The sequence below is a fragment of the Podarcis bocagei genome (genome assembly GCF_964188305.1).
Source record: "Podarcis bocagei genome assembly, chromosome: 1".
Lineage (NCBI taxonomy): Eukaryota > Metazoa > Chordata > Lepidosauria > Squamata > Lacertidae > Podarcis > Podarcis bocagei.
The window spans coordinates 52,911,571-52,926,333 of record NC_138125.1 but is presented as its reverse complement, the minus strand read 5'-3'; the positions used below and the strand labels follow the sequence as shown (position 1 = coordinate 52,926,333).

Below are 14,763 nucleotides of genomic sequence, written 5' to 3'. Positions count from 1 at the left end.
GTTCTGAGTCAGCGTCTCTGACCGACTGCGAAATCGAAAGGAACAGCAAACATAAAACATCCTGTGAATAGGACATGCGCAGACTCTGTGACTCACAAAGCCTGCTCCCTTTTAAGGTGGAACGGAAATATCCTAACAATGGGCAGGGTATAAATAATAATTTTTATTATAATTATTATATTAGCTGTTTTGGACCTCCCATCATCTTTGACCATTGGTCATGCTAGCTGGGGCTGATGGGAGTTGTAGTCCAAAACACCCAGAAGGTGCCAGGTTGGAGAGTTACTATATGGGAATTGTTCTTCAGGAGGTTACATTAGCATTTCTAACGTTGGTATTCCTCATTCCTTAGATTTCTGCACAGGAGAGTCGCAGGAAGAAGAAAGAATATGTGGAGTGTCTGGAGAAAAAGTATGTTCTTCTCTCTGAGCTTCCATGCTACATTAACTCAGGATTTGTAAGATCAGTAGTTTCTTTTGTACTTGGCAGCATCATGAGAATTAGTGGAGCATCGTGACCCTCTTGCAGAAGTGGCACATTCTCTTAAGTCTCTTCCCTAATGCGTCTCTGCTTTAGGAAAGAGTCGTGCTGTTGACAAAGTCTTGAATGTAATGATTCAAGAAGTCCACCTGCTACCCAGAGAGTAAGATGCACATCTAATAAATAAATGCATGAAACGATATGTGCTTAACAATATCACTTAAATCGAACGTCTCACCATGTAACAATTATGTAAATGAAACTCGAGTGCCAAGGGAGAAAGATTGTTCTCCACCAGCCTGTTCAAAACCCCTTGAGCTTTTGGTGTGCTTTCCCAAGCACTGCAAATAGCTTAATAAAGATGGAAGGAGAAACCAGAGTTGTTATAGCACAAATTCCTTAGTTCCTGTTCCCATGAAAGGAATTTGCTGCTGGGTGAGATGTCCTTGAATCTGTGTCCTTGAATTCAATAACAAATGTGCTATTCTTTGTGGATAGCCTAGTACCACCATCTCACTGATCCTCATCCTTGAAAAAGGAAGAAGCGTGGATCAGTGAATGAGGCAGTAGCTTTTGTTACAATAAGCATCCATGAAGCTTACTGGATGACTTTGGGTCAATCACCATCTACTTAGCCTAACCTACTTCTCAGTTCCATAGTGAAGGTAAATGCAATTAGAATTGTAAAGAACTTTGTACATAGAAAAATGCTATATGGGAGATAACAATAGTTTCTTGCAACATGTTCTGCTCTGCACAGTGGGCACCATGTAAAAACAGCAGGAATACTGTACACCTTTACCATTAATGGTTGCTTCTTATTGCATTTTGTTGTACTTTTGTGAACGGCCTTGGATCCCCCACCCCCAATTGAAGGGTGGCATATAAAACTGAATAAGAAAATATAAAATTATACTTCCTACAAACAGGGCTTATTCAGCCCTGATTTCTGTGTTTACAGCTGCAGGATTGGTTTAAGGGTTGCCATATGTCCTCTTTTTCCAGGACACACCCTCTTTTTCATGCATTTGTAAAATGAGAGTTGTCAAAGTGATTCATAGTTAAAAGTAGAAGTTGGCAAATGTCTCCTCTTTTTTTGCTCTTCAAAATATGGAAACTCAATATGCTCAAACTGTCTTGCCCTGGTGAGCAACCTGGCATCTGAATTCTGCACTAGCTGAAGTTTTGGAACTGTCTTCAGAGACAGCCCCAAGTATAATGCATTGCAGTAATCTAGGTCACCAGAGCATAGACAGGTGTTAGGCTATCCCTGCTCAGATATGGGTGCAGCTGAGCCACCAGCTGAAGCTGATGGAAGGCATTACGTGTCACTGAGGCCACCTGAGCCTCAAGCAACAGCAGTACACTCAGAAGAACTCCAAAGCTATGTACCTGTTCCTTCAGAGGGAGTGCTATTTTATCAAGAGCAGACCACCTTCCATTCATCTTTTCTAGGGAACCACCAACTAATAATGCCTAAGTCTTATCTGGATTGGATCTCATCCAGTCCATAACCAACACAAGACACATCCTCTGCCACCCCTGCAAATGTAAAGGAGAAGTAGAGCTGTGTGCCATCAGCATATTGCTGACAACGTACTCCAAAATTCTGGATGACCCCACTCAGTGGTTTCATGTAGATATAAAACAGCATAGGAGATGAAATCCAACCCTGAGGAACCCCACAATGAAGGCTCCATGGGGCCAAATAGCACTCCCCAAGCATCACCCTCTGGACATGACCATTCAAGTAGGACTGGAACCACTGCAAAGCAGTGCTGCCCACCCTAAACCCAAACCCAGACAGCCACTCCAGAAGGATACCATGATTGATGGTATCAAAAGCTGCTGAGAAGTCAAGGAGAATTAACAGGGACATGTTTCTCATCTCTCTCCCAACAGAAGTAATCACACAGGGCAACCCAAGTAGTTTCTGTACCAAAACCAGGCCTAAAACGCCAATTGAAATGGATCTAGAAGATCAGTTCCCCCCAAGAGTTAAAAAAAAGTGTTTCTTGTTATGCAAACAGCATCTAAGGGGAATTCTGAGCAGCCTTGGGACTGGAGTGGGAAAGGAAGGTTAACTCTCTCTCTCTCTCTCTCTCTCTCTCCCACAGTCTTGATAAAATTGCCTTTCCAAATATGTTATTTGCATTTCAAGGATCTCCAGAGTGGCACCAGTGCAGCTTCTCTTGAAATGCAAATAGCAGCAGCAGGGCTATATGTACCTGAAAGTAAATCCTGTTGAACCTAAAGGGGGGGGGGGGTTACTTATGAGTAGGCACGTGTAGGATTGCGATGTCAGAGAAGCTATTTTGTCAGGACCATTACAGGGACAGAAGGAGTTAAAGTCCGTCCCCCCCACTCTAACAGTTTAGGGACTTCTGAAGCTTCTTTGCTGCTGTTATTTACATCACAAAACTGTGAATGTTAACTGCAATTCATTGCTGCATCTAGGTTGGCTCTTAAGGATGAGATTTTGGAGGTGGGTGTGGATCAGGCTGATGGATTGCTTTATTTTTAAAACGGGGCTTGTTTTTACTTCTCCAGGGTTGAAAGTTATACATCTGAGAACAATGAACTGTGGAAAAAAGTAGAGACCTTAGAAAATGCAAACAGGTGAGGAGAACCCACATTTGATCTTTGACGGAAGGATGGTGCCAAGCAAAGGGAGGTCAGGGGAAGGCTGGGAACAAAAAGAGAAGAGAGTTCTTGGCCTACCCCGAAGTATAACTTTTTCATTTTTCCAGCAGCAGCAGCAGCAGCAGCTAGTCAGCTGGGTTTGGTTAGCAAATGAGGAATGTTTGTGTTATGACAGCCAGGAAGGAACTTTTGACAGATGGAGGTGCAGATGGGGGCACCTCTGAGTGGACCATTTCCTGCCTCTCTCTCAGTAGCCTGCCTGGCCTTGGGACCAACTGGCTGACAGCTGAAGTGAAATTAATCGTAGATTGGTTTCTAGGGAGAGTGCTTGCCAAGGTCAGGTAGGTATAAGCCGGAATCATTATCCCGGGAAGCCTTCTATATAGTCAAGGGTGAGGAACAGGCCATGGTGAACAAGAGTCAGCGACCAGGATGAGGGTTAAATGGGGCCGAGTTGAAGGGAGCAAGGAAGTCAGTCCCGGCTCAGTCACTGAAGTTCACCAGCCAAATGTCCAGATTAGAACCTGATCTTTGGGAAGGGTTTTGGGGGGGGGGGAGGCAAAAAACACAACCAGCTGAGCTCAGAGCCAATCAAGATGCCTGAAGGAAAAGGGGACTGTGTGGTGTTCTACTTTCCTCCCAGGCCTTCTATGCTGACTGAGTGGTTGAGGCCCTGGCCTTTGGTTACATTAAATGAAACTCTCTTCTATGTTCTTTGAGGTGCGGAGAGTGTTACCTAGAGACACGAAAGCTTAGAAAAGAGTCTAGCAGCTACATGAGGAGCAGTTTTAAGGGAGTTCTTATGGCAGGCCTGTTAGCAACAAATAGGCTGGGAACAGAATGCTAAACTGCTGCCCTCATAGGCCACATCTGCATGTAAAGCACATGGCTTTCTCTTAAGAATCCTGGGAACTGTAGGTCTGAGAGGCGGAAAGTACAGTTCCTGGGATTCTTCGGCGGAAGTCATGTGCTTAAAATATGTGGTGTGGATGTGATAGCTCCTTAGTCCAGCAGACTGACACCAACTTGTGCGTTTCCCCCTCTGTTCATAATCTGGGGGAGAGTTGTCTCTGTACGGTTCTGGTTTAGGTTTTGGTGTGGTGCCACCCCCTCCAAGGCATCACACTTGCCATAACAAAGAAGCAGATATCGCCTCTTGCCGTGAGCTGGGCTTCTGCCTGAAGAATCCTTGAGGCCCCTTTATTCCCATCTGGCAGAATCTCTGACCAAGGAATTTGTTTCCTTTGATGTTTATGGAGAAGACAAAATATCCGCTTCATGTAGCAATGGGAGAAGACAACAGGAGGGACCGGGAGTTTTGCCTAGCCTCCCATGAAGGGCCAAAACAAAACAAAGTCACAGCACATAAAACATATGCAAAAGACAGCAGGTTTCGGGGCAACACCTTCACATCCTAAACTAGGCTACTGTGCTCTAGTTTCACTCTTTTTCTCCATGCATGCCCACAGGCTGGGGTCACATGAATAGCTTTTTCAGCTTTACAAATGTATTATCCACACCAAGAGGTGCTGAGAAGGAAGAAGGACCCAGGAGTACAGATTTTTCTTTATAGAGGATTAACTTTCTGTCAGGGGAAGACAATGTGGTGCCATCGAGATATTCTGGATAACAGCTCCCATCATCTCCAGCATAGCTAGCAGTCAGGAATGATGGGAGTTGTGATCCACAACATCCAAAGGGAACCACATTGGCTACTCCTGGTCTAGGTGAGCAATGCAGAAACATGATCTGGTCTTCTCTTTCCAGCATTCCTGTTAGTCACAAACAGTATGGGCTTACTTGCCCTCTGAAATGCACCCAAGTTTCATCTGTGGGCAGAATTAAGGCATTCCTTTGTGAGCAGCATATGTATGAATAGTGCAGGAATAAAGCACCTCTAGAGGAGCTTCCCAGAATGGTTTGCTTAATGTCCTTTGTAATCAGCCTTAGATGCTGCCTTTCCAGGCTCTTCCCATCAGGCACAGAGCTTTCTGTAATCTGCAAGACTTCAACCAAATGGGGGAAACTATCATCAGTGACCCTGTTATCCAGGACCTATCCCCTCACTTAATCTTGCCAGCACACTTGACCTTGCACTTGAGCTCCCTGCCCTCATTCAGAGACTCTTTGTCACACTCATTTCCTTTGATTGCCTAACAGCAGCTTCTGACCCTACCTTTGTGGCTTGATGCTGCTCCCTAGAGACCCTGGAAGTGTTGAGCATATTCTCAAAGTAGCTATGTTGGTGGTTGGTGACTGCCATCTGCTGGGCAATTTATGAACCCTTGTGTTCAGTTTATGAACCCTTTCTCCCATGAATTCTGGAGTTCCGTTTATTGTTGGTTGTATTTGGAATAATAGATCTCCCCCACCCTGCCCCCTCCCGTCTCACTCTTCCTTCCTCTCCTGTTTATGTGCATCAAAGCAGTTATTCTGAAATGGTTCCCAGGTCTACGTACTCTAATCCAGCTCTAGTCTGAATCCATGGTTCACTGTGTGCAGCAGTAATTACGTCACCGCCCCAAACTGTTCACACTGTTCTTTTAAAAGATAGCAGCTACTGGAAAAATAAACAACCCCAGCATTATACCTATGGACAAATGAGGTTTTCAGGCATTAATCCCAAAGGATATCAATATTTTTGGGGTTTAACAAAAATAGGCAAATGTGCAAACCCTACCATGGTAGAGCAGTTTGTAAGATAGTCTCCATGTTTAATGTTGAAAGGGTCTGTAAATAGATAGCATTAGCTAAAGAAGCATCTTATTTGCATGACTTGTTCATATACGTATTCTTCTGACATGCTTACATCTTCAGCAGAACTTTTAATTGATTTTTACATTTCATATCTTACATTGTGAATATACAGCATAGCTGTCAACTTTCCCCCTTTTTTAAGGGAAATCCTATTCGGGGTAAGGGAATTTCCCTTTTTAAAAAAGGGAAACATTGACAACTATGATATACAGTAGTATTTCTGGAAAAAAGAACATTGAAAGTATTAAGCTAAGAGTGAACCACCCTGAGACCTCCAGGTATAGGGCGGTATATAAAGTCAATAAATAATAACAATAAATAATAATTAAGTTTCTGAATTTGTAATGTCTTTGGATTTCTTTCTGTTTCTTTCTTTCTCTGATTATTTTTAAACAGGTTTTTTTAAATGTAAAAAATTGCTCTCTCATAGGACTCTCCTCCAGCAACTACAAAAGCTGCAAGCTCTGGTAGCAGGGAAAGTTTCTAGGCCATATAAAATGGCTTCCACACAGACAGGGACCTGCTTGATGGTAAGGTCTGCATGCTATCCAGTCCTTGGTTATTTAAGCTTTATTTCTTCGTTATGTACATATATCTCATTTTTCCCCCAGGTGGACTTGGACTTGGACAGTGTTTAGGCCAGATTTGTAGTTTGTCTCCCCCAGACAAACCCAAGAGTGGTAATCCAAGAAGAAACATTTGTTACAGTTCATGTTTTGTTTGGAGTGAGACAAATCACAAGTCCTGCCGGGGGGGACGGGGAGGTCTCAGCCTTCTATGGGCAAGAATGACATGTTCTAGTTTAGTGGTCTCTGAATTTTGTTTCTCCTACTTTTCTTCTAAATGTGGTTAAAGTGTCTGTCTAGGACCAGGGACATCCAGTTTCAATTCCCACTCAGCCACTAAGCTCACATTGGACCAATTACTTTTTCTCTGCCTATTCTACCTCACAGGGTTGTTGTGAGAATAACCGGGGGTGGGAGGGTCATGTATGCAGCCCAGAGCTCATTGGAGGAAAGGCAGAACAGAAATGGACTAAATAATTTGTTTTAAAACCTGAATGTAATACTTACATTCAGATGTCAGGTGGTTTAGTTTGCTTGCAAGTATCATAATGGCATTTGGGATTTTAATGGAATAAGTACAGTGGTACCCTGGTTTACAACCATAATCCGTTCTGGAGGTCCGTTTGTAAACCAAAACAGGTTGTAACCCAAGGCGCGCTTTCGCCAATGGGGCCTCCAAAAAAAATTTATTTGTAATCCCCCCAAAATGGGTTGTAATCCAAAATAAGGTTGCAAACCGGCACACGCACTTCCGGGTTTGACGTGTTTGTAATCCAAAACGTATGCAAACCAAGACATATGCAAACCAAGGTACCACTGTACACACATCTAAACTAAATACTAAAGTAAGTATGTGCTTAGTAACTGAATTCTGTTGATTTTCACCATACTGTAATAGTTTATGATTTCCTTCTTTTCGCCTCAGTTGACCTGTGTGAACTCATGTACATATCCACACCCTGTTTGTTGACTGCACTGACTATTTCTGCCATATCTGCTCCACAGGTCCTCGTTTTGTGCTTTGTTCTGGTTCTGGGCTCCCTAATGCCGTGTCTCCCAGAATTCTCTTCAGCATCGCAGACAGTAAAAACAGCTCCAACGTCAGACATATACACAACCAGTAAAAGTGAGTCACATGTGATCAAATTGTTACTAAAGCCCTCTTGAAGAGCCAGAACTACCCCAAGTCACTGCTGAATCCAGCCAGCCATTTCCTCAAATGGTGCAGATTATCCTTCTGTCTTAATGGTAGCTCTAGCCAAGGCTGCATATGTACCATTCATTTAAAGCACATGACTTCTTCCAAGGAATCCTGGGAACTGTAGTTTAAGGATGCTGGGAATTATAGGCTTGTGAAAGGCAAACTACTGCTCCCAGGATTTTTTGGGTGGAGACGAGCTTTAAATGTATGGTGTGTACACAGCCAGTCTTGTCCCTGTGGTTTGTTTTATTCACAAGAGTGTATCATTTGAACAGAGCAGTGTTTCCCAAGCTTGGGTCTCCCACTGTTTTTGGACAACAATTCCTATCATTCCTGACCACTGGTCTTGCTAGCCATGGATGATGGGAGTTGTAGTCCAAAAACAGCTGATGGCTCAAGTTTGGGAAACACGGATTAGAGTGATGCATTGCTCTTGTTTTCTGAGTGACCTTTCCTCCAGAGCTGCTTGCTCCAGTTTATTCTTTACATGGTACAGTAAAGCCTCATTTGCCTTTTAAAGGATTCATTCTCCTTCTCTTCCTCATAGATGCTTCTTCTCCTGTTCCTCCCACCATGGGAAGTAAACCAATTAGCCAGGAAGTCCCCCTGACCTTGGAAGATAAAACCCAAATTCAAATAAACATGTGATCTTCCAGTTCATTTGTTCACTCTCAGCCTGCCTTTAAAATTGTGCCGAGAGTTATTAGGAGACTCCTACTCACAAAGCTGCAACCCCCCAGAGGTCTCTGGGAAGAGACATTGCTTGTTAAACCACTCTGAGAATTGTAGCTCTGGAGGGGAATAGGGGGTCTCCTGATAACCCTCTGCACCCTTAACAGACTACATTTCCCAGGATTCTTCGGGGGAAGCCATGATGGTTTAAAGTGGTATGATACTGCTTTAAAGTGCAAATGTGGCCTATATCTGTCACTCCAACTCAGCCCTCTGATCTAAAATCCTTCTTTGGGCTAATGAGTGTCCTTAACACACACGGCAAGACAAGCTGGAAACAAGGGCCTGGTTCCCACATAAGCCTGTGGGCTGTACCACTTTAGATTGTACAAGGAGTGTACTTGGGAGGGGGATTGATATTATGGAATGCTTCTCCATTTTCTAAAAAAGTCCTGTAAATAGAGAGCTAGCTTGCCAAGGAGAAACACAGGCAGCTGCCTTGTACCCGGTCAGTCTCATTGTCCACTGAGCCCTCACATTAGGCAGCTTCCTTTGTTACTCCCTGACCACGCTAGCTTTCTCCTTCATACAAATTTCCTCTTTGTGGAAAATTAGATGTCATGGAAAAGGGAGCACATATTTTGCCTGCTTAAAGTCCCTAATGTAGCAAAGTCAGCCATAAACCTGACAGTATCAATATTTATCAGCCTAATCTATCACAGAGGGATATTGTGATTCCCTACTGGTGCCAGGGAATCTTGTATGCTGCTCTTAGCTCATTGGGAAAGGATGGGGGAAATATTAAATAAGTACATAAGAATTATTTATTCCGTTGAGGCCTCACCTCCAGTCTGAAATGCTACAGTCCAGACACTGGCTTACCAACCTATCTGCTGTTCATGAGCACTAGGTCTAAGTGCTTCCTCATCTCAACTGAGCTGGCATTTTGAAATGGGGGGGGGGATTTAAAATCTCCAATAACTTCCTAACAGCTGGTACCCTTTTGTTGGGTACAGCCATAGGCAGGATGGTCTGCTTTAAAGCCTGGCAGCATGGAGGCCACAACCAGACCTAAGTTGTTTGTTTATGGCTCAGCCAACACTCAGTAGGGAGGCAGCTGCAATGTGTATATTGGCCTTGAGTAGCCAGACCAGCTGAAAGCCTTGAAGGGAGGAAGAATAGCGCGCACGCTCTCTCTCTCAGAACAGATGGCCTGTTTTAAAGCCCTCAAGCAGTTGGGATAGTCTGTTTTATAGCCTCAGTGGCAGTTTTAGTAGTGCTTTTTCCTTATTGCTTTTGTATCCCAACCATCCCTTAAAAAGCTGGAACAACATATGTAGGCTTCCCATTCAAACACTGATCAGGCTCAGCTCTGTTTAAATACAGGCATGGGGTGGTGCAGAGGAAGGGCTTTGTTTGCTCCTTAAAGTACAGATGTCACGTTCAAAGGTGCTGCCTTTCGCTGCACATTCTTGGCCCAAACAAAGCAGCAGCCTATAAATCACAGCTTCTGTGTGGCAACTTCACTCTGTAGCAGCCACCAAGAATCTCTGGTATTGGCCTGGTATATTCTACATATAACATCCACATGGAAGTAACACTGCACATCATGACCACAGTGTGAAGAAGTTGTTACCATAAGGTGTTGTTTTGCAGAAACTTATTTGGAAGGCCTGCAATATGCAGACTTGGTCCCAACTCTGGTGTCAAAGGGTTCCGCTAGTGGTCAGAAAACATTTTCACATAGTTTTGGGATGTATTATGATCACATGGCACCATTTTATGAAAAATAAATGTTGGGTCCCACAGCTGGATTTTAGGAAGAAGTGTTTTTGTTTATTTGTCCCGAAATAATGGGACCTGAAGTGGAACTATATGGGTCTCCTATGAAAACACGCCCACTGAATTCACTCTAGTGAATAATATTGGGCAGGTATCCGACAATTAAGTTTTCTTACAGTTGCCACTTTTTTCTGTCCTGGTTTTTTAGCCTCCAAGAACTGCATAACAGGCAGTGTCGCTTTTACTCCTATGGAGATGAAGCAGATGAATGCCTCACCTGCTAGATTTCTGCTTGCTGTGTATCTGCTGAGAACAAGCAGGGGAGAGAATGCAAAGCCTTGCAATAAGTTTGTGTGTGATGGTCAAGATGTCTCTGTATTCTGTGACTGGCTTTATCTACATGCCTTGGCACATGGCAGTGGGCTGGGAACAGCCTCATGAAGTTCCTGTTCTCAGCCCTTAACAAAACTCTCCCTTTTCAGTTCAGTCACGGCGCCTTCTGTTCTACGATGAGCATGGGGGCTCCCTCGAGGAAGGCTACAGCTCCTTCATCTCTGTGGAGCATCCTGACAAGTGGGAAGCTGACCAACGCCAAAGTGAAGAACAGCGACCTCAGGAGCATGTTCACAGCCCCCTGGCTGTGGCCCACGAAACAGCCAAATACCTGCACAAGGCCCACCAGGAGGGGCCAGATCAGAACCAGACCAGCTCAGCTCTCACTAACCCCAAGAAGCAATTCCAGGAGAGGTAAGCAGGTGTGGGGCTTTCTTCTCTTTCCAGCTCATACCAGCTATATTCCATCTCCGAAGTGCAACGTGGGGTCTAAGCAGGGTTGCCAACTTTAAAGCAAACCACTAACCACTACTCCTGTGCTTTTAACAGATCTGCAGGCGTCAGCCACTCATGGTGTTTATTTCCATGCCATAACATCACTGCTGATTGCAGTCTTCAAGAGTCACAAGGGCAGGCTGTGTTTTCTCTTCTCTGTTTGCAACCACCAACCTAAAGTTTCTGATCCTTCCCTGAGACCTCTTGCGTGCACAGCATAAACTCTTAACTCTGAGCTATGTTCCAGGGTTTTCCAAACTTGGGTCTCAAGCTGTTTTTGGACTACAAGCTACCAGGGATGATGGGGACTGTAGTCCAAAAGCAGCTGGAGACCCAAGTTTGGGAAAACTTGGTCCAGGTAAAGAGAACCCCACCCCACTCAACTGACAGTGAGAAATAAAGAAATAGGAGAATCTTCCGAGGAACCTCACCAGCCAACCTGAAAAATAGAACAAAGGATTTTGTGTTTTGTCTGTGCTTGTTTTGAGTCCCAGTTCTGGGGGGAAAGTGGGATAGAAATATATAAAATGTTGTTGTTGTTGATGATGATGATGATGATTATAATGAGGAGGAGGCAGCAACAGAGCAGTTATCAGAGGCCAGAGTTGAGAAATAAATAGCAGGTGACAAAATGACTGACTGGTGCTTTCTTTCTTTCTTTCTGCAGAGACAGAATCTCCAGTGATGCAGCTGAATACTTGTAGCAGCTGCCAAACCTCAAGGCCTCTTCCGTCTGGATGTAGGATCCTTTAGTAGATGCCTGGTTAAGGCTGCAATTCCATGCATGTTTACCTGGGAGTATGTTCCATTGAACTTGGTGGGACTAACTCCTGAGTAAGCATGTGCAGGATTACACTGTAAGGGGCGTGGGTTGCAACCCTAAACACACTTACTAGGGGGAAGGTCCATTGGACTTCCTTCTGCATAAACATGCATAGGATTGCACAGCACATGGGAGAGGATGTTCCATTTAGATATCTCCAAATTGGCCCTGAGTTCCGCCTCTTATACACTTGATTCCCAGTGTCAAAATTGCATTCCCCACAATCAGGGATAGCGTCTGGCAACTTGGACAGAAGCCTCAGTCAGCCCTCTAATTTACCCCCACTCACTGTCACCATGGCCACTGGTTATGTTCTTTCCTCTCTCTGCAATATGTCACCAAAAGTTACCAACTTCCTGGCACACAAATCTGTACTATATAAATTTTTCCCAGCTGTGTCTGTCTCCGTGTCAGAAAAAGCTTAATTTCTACTTTGTGATTTATTTTTACATAGTTACATTAAAAAAAAATTAGAGAATTCAACGGAAGAGACATATTACAGTTAAATGTTCAGATAAGAGAAAAAGAAAAACATTCTTCAAAGGAGGCTTTCCCCCCATTAAACATTAAGCAAAGTTCACAAAGCACCCCCATGAATCAGTTCCTCTGTGATGAGGAACACACTTGCCTTATCCCAGTTCTTGACCCTCTTTGCAGACAGTCTTTTCATTCAATTTTCTCTAGACAAGCCACCTCAAGGACTTTTCCTTTTACCTATGATTTCCCCCTTTAAAACATGAGACCGAAGAGATAGTAGGGACAAGTGTATGTTCCTTGCTTGCCCCCATTCATTGAATGTTTCCTGGTGACATTTGGGACAGATGTAAAAGTCAGCAAGCTGCAGCCATGGCTTTCCTTTCCAAAGTTTATGTAGGGATGGAGAGATCCTTCAGAACAATTCTTCTCCAGTCAAGTCCACCAGGGACCAACACATACCGCTGCAGCCTCCCCACCCCTAAAACACCCTTCTCTGTCCCAACCCAAAACCAGCATAAAGAACCACTGTTCCATAGTTAGACATGCTCCTGGGCATAGTCCATGCGTGCCTCAAGTTCACATGGTTGTACAGAGACCAAAAGCAGAAATTGTTTGTACATAATGAACCTTATTTTGTATTATTGCCAATCCCTTAAGATATTGTATTTTGGAGACTCTCAGATCCTATTTTCTGTATTGTATTTTATTAAGAGTTATTGCGAGCTTGGCCTCTATGAACTTCCTCTCTTTGCAGGTCGCTGTTTCCTCTTAGTCTAGCAGCTGTTGTTTGCCTAGTTTTCTTTTTAAATATATCACTCTTTTCCTCCTGTTACTAGCTCTGCAATTGCTTTGGAGCAGCAAAATTAAAAAAAAAAAAGATGCAGCATCAGCTCTGTTGTTCAGATTCTTCATTATTTAATTGAGGGGTTATTAATTTAGCAAATCTCGGTGCAAGTGCAAGCCTGCCATCACTCACCGAATAATAGCTGTGCTCTCCCTTTGTGAGCCGAGGTCTCTGAGCCGAGCAGTGTTTCTCTGAGGGCTTATACAGAAATGTTAATTACTGAGAAATGATGACAGCAGCTTCCCTCCTAGATCTATCATTCTGATAGCAATACCCCGGTAGCTATTGTATTATAATAATATAATTATAATATAATATACTTATAATATAATAGATGAGGAAGAAATCTTGTTGCATGGGGACTATCCTTGCTGGTAGGAGAAAAGCATATTTGCTTTTCAAAAACAAGCAAATAAAAGATGTGCTATTATTAAATTTGCACATCGCTCTATACTCAGGGCGGTTCACAGCACAAAAAAGCACAATGCAAAAAAAAGAAAAAGAAAAAGAAAAGACATAATACAGTGGTACCTCAGGTTAAGTACTTAATTCGTTCCGGAGGTCCATACTTAACCTGAAACTGTTCTTAACCTGAAACACCACTTTAGCTAATGGGGCCTCCTGCTGCTGCCGCGCCGCCGGAGCACGATTTCTGTTCTCATCCTGAAGCAAAGTTCTTAACTGGGTTTCTAGTGTTTAACCTGAAGCACTATTTCTGGGTAACCTGAAGCGTATGTAACCCAAGGTACCACTGTACTGTAAAAACAAAGCAAATTCCGGGCTCCTGGCAATGGCAGCTGCATGACCTGGAGGGAACACCTATGTCTTCCTCAAGACTAATTGCAAATACAAAGCAATTTCTCAAGGAAATCAAATGTGTCTAACCTACCTCACAGGATTGTTGTGAGGATAAAATGTGGAGGGAGGAATCCAACATACACAGGAGTTCTAAAAGCCCAATAGATGTCCTAAAGGCTGTGACCTTTGAAAGGTCTTCTCTGAAAATGCACTACTTCAGCCCAGGGGTGAGGGGTCTCAGCCTATGGGCCAAACGGGCCCTCAAGGTCTCTCTATGCAGCCCTTGGGACTCATTCCCAGGCCACTCCCGCTATGCAGCCATACCAGCTGGTCCCATTTCACTTCCTCCGAGAGTGTTTCTGCCTGGCTGGAATGTGTCTTTGAACCCGAATAATGCCTCTTGCTTGCTTGTCTGGATGGAGGAGAAGCAGAGCTGTACAAAGGTAACAGTGATATTTGCTCTGACTCTTTTGCCTTTGGGCCCATGCACCAATGGGATGTGGCTCTCCGGACTGGAAAAGTTCCCCTCCTCTGGTTTAGCCAGATTCCATCAGAGCCTTGGGACTATTAGACTGCGAACATGTACATGTAAGTAAGGACCCACGGAGCCTGCGTCAAAATATTCCAATAGTCTTCCAGCACTACACCCACCCAGTAAGCTAAAAATATAGTCCTGGAGAAATTACTTGGTTTTTCCACTGTAAAATGTGAACAAACTCTTAGGGGAAATATATAGACTATTTTCATAAGCAGCAATCAAACTACTGGGTTTAATGTATATTAAGCTGCATTTGTTGCTCACATTAAAACCTCCGGCAGCTAGAATGACTGTTCACTCTTGAAATGGCCCCCTTCCCCTTTCCATTCTGCAATAACAAATACTCATGACATC

At 43.8% G+C, this 14,763-nt stretch overlaps 1 protein-coding gene across 1 annotated transcript in view; it reads left to right on the top strand.

Annotated features, from left to right (window-relative positions):
• Positions 1-13,118, top strand: part of CREB3L1 (cAMP responsive element binding protein 3 like 1) — an 86,663-nt gene extending 73,545 nt beyond the window's left edge. Inside the window, exons 7-12 of the mRNA XM_081165308.1 lie at positions 353-411; positions 3,031-3,099; positions 6,311-6,410; positions 7,452-7,572; positions 10,584-10,848; positions 11,597-13,118. Coding sequence (XP_081021434.1) covers positions 353-411; positions 3,031-3,099; positions 6,311-6,410; positions 7,452-7,572; positions 10,584-10,848; positions 11,597-11,633 — 651 coding nt within the window. The 3' untranslated portion in view covers positions 11,634-13,118. The remainder of the gene's footprint in view (positions 1-352; positions 412-3,030; positions 3,100-6,310; positions 6,411-7,451; positions 7,573-10,583; positions 10,849-11,596) is intronic.
• The last annotated feature ends 1,645 nt before the right edge of the window (positions 13,119-14,763 follow it).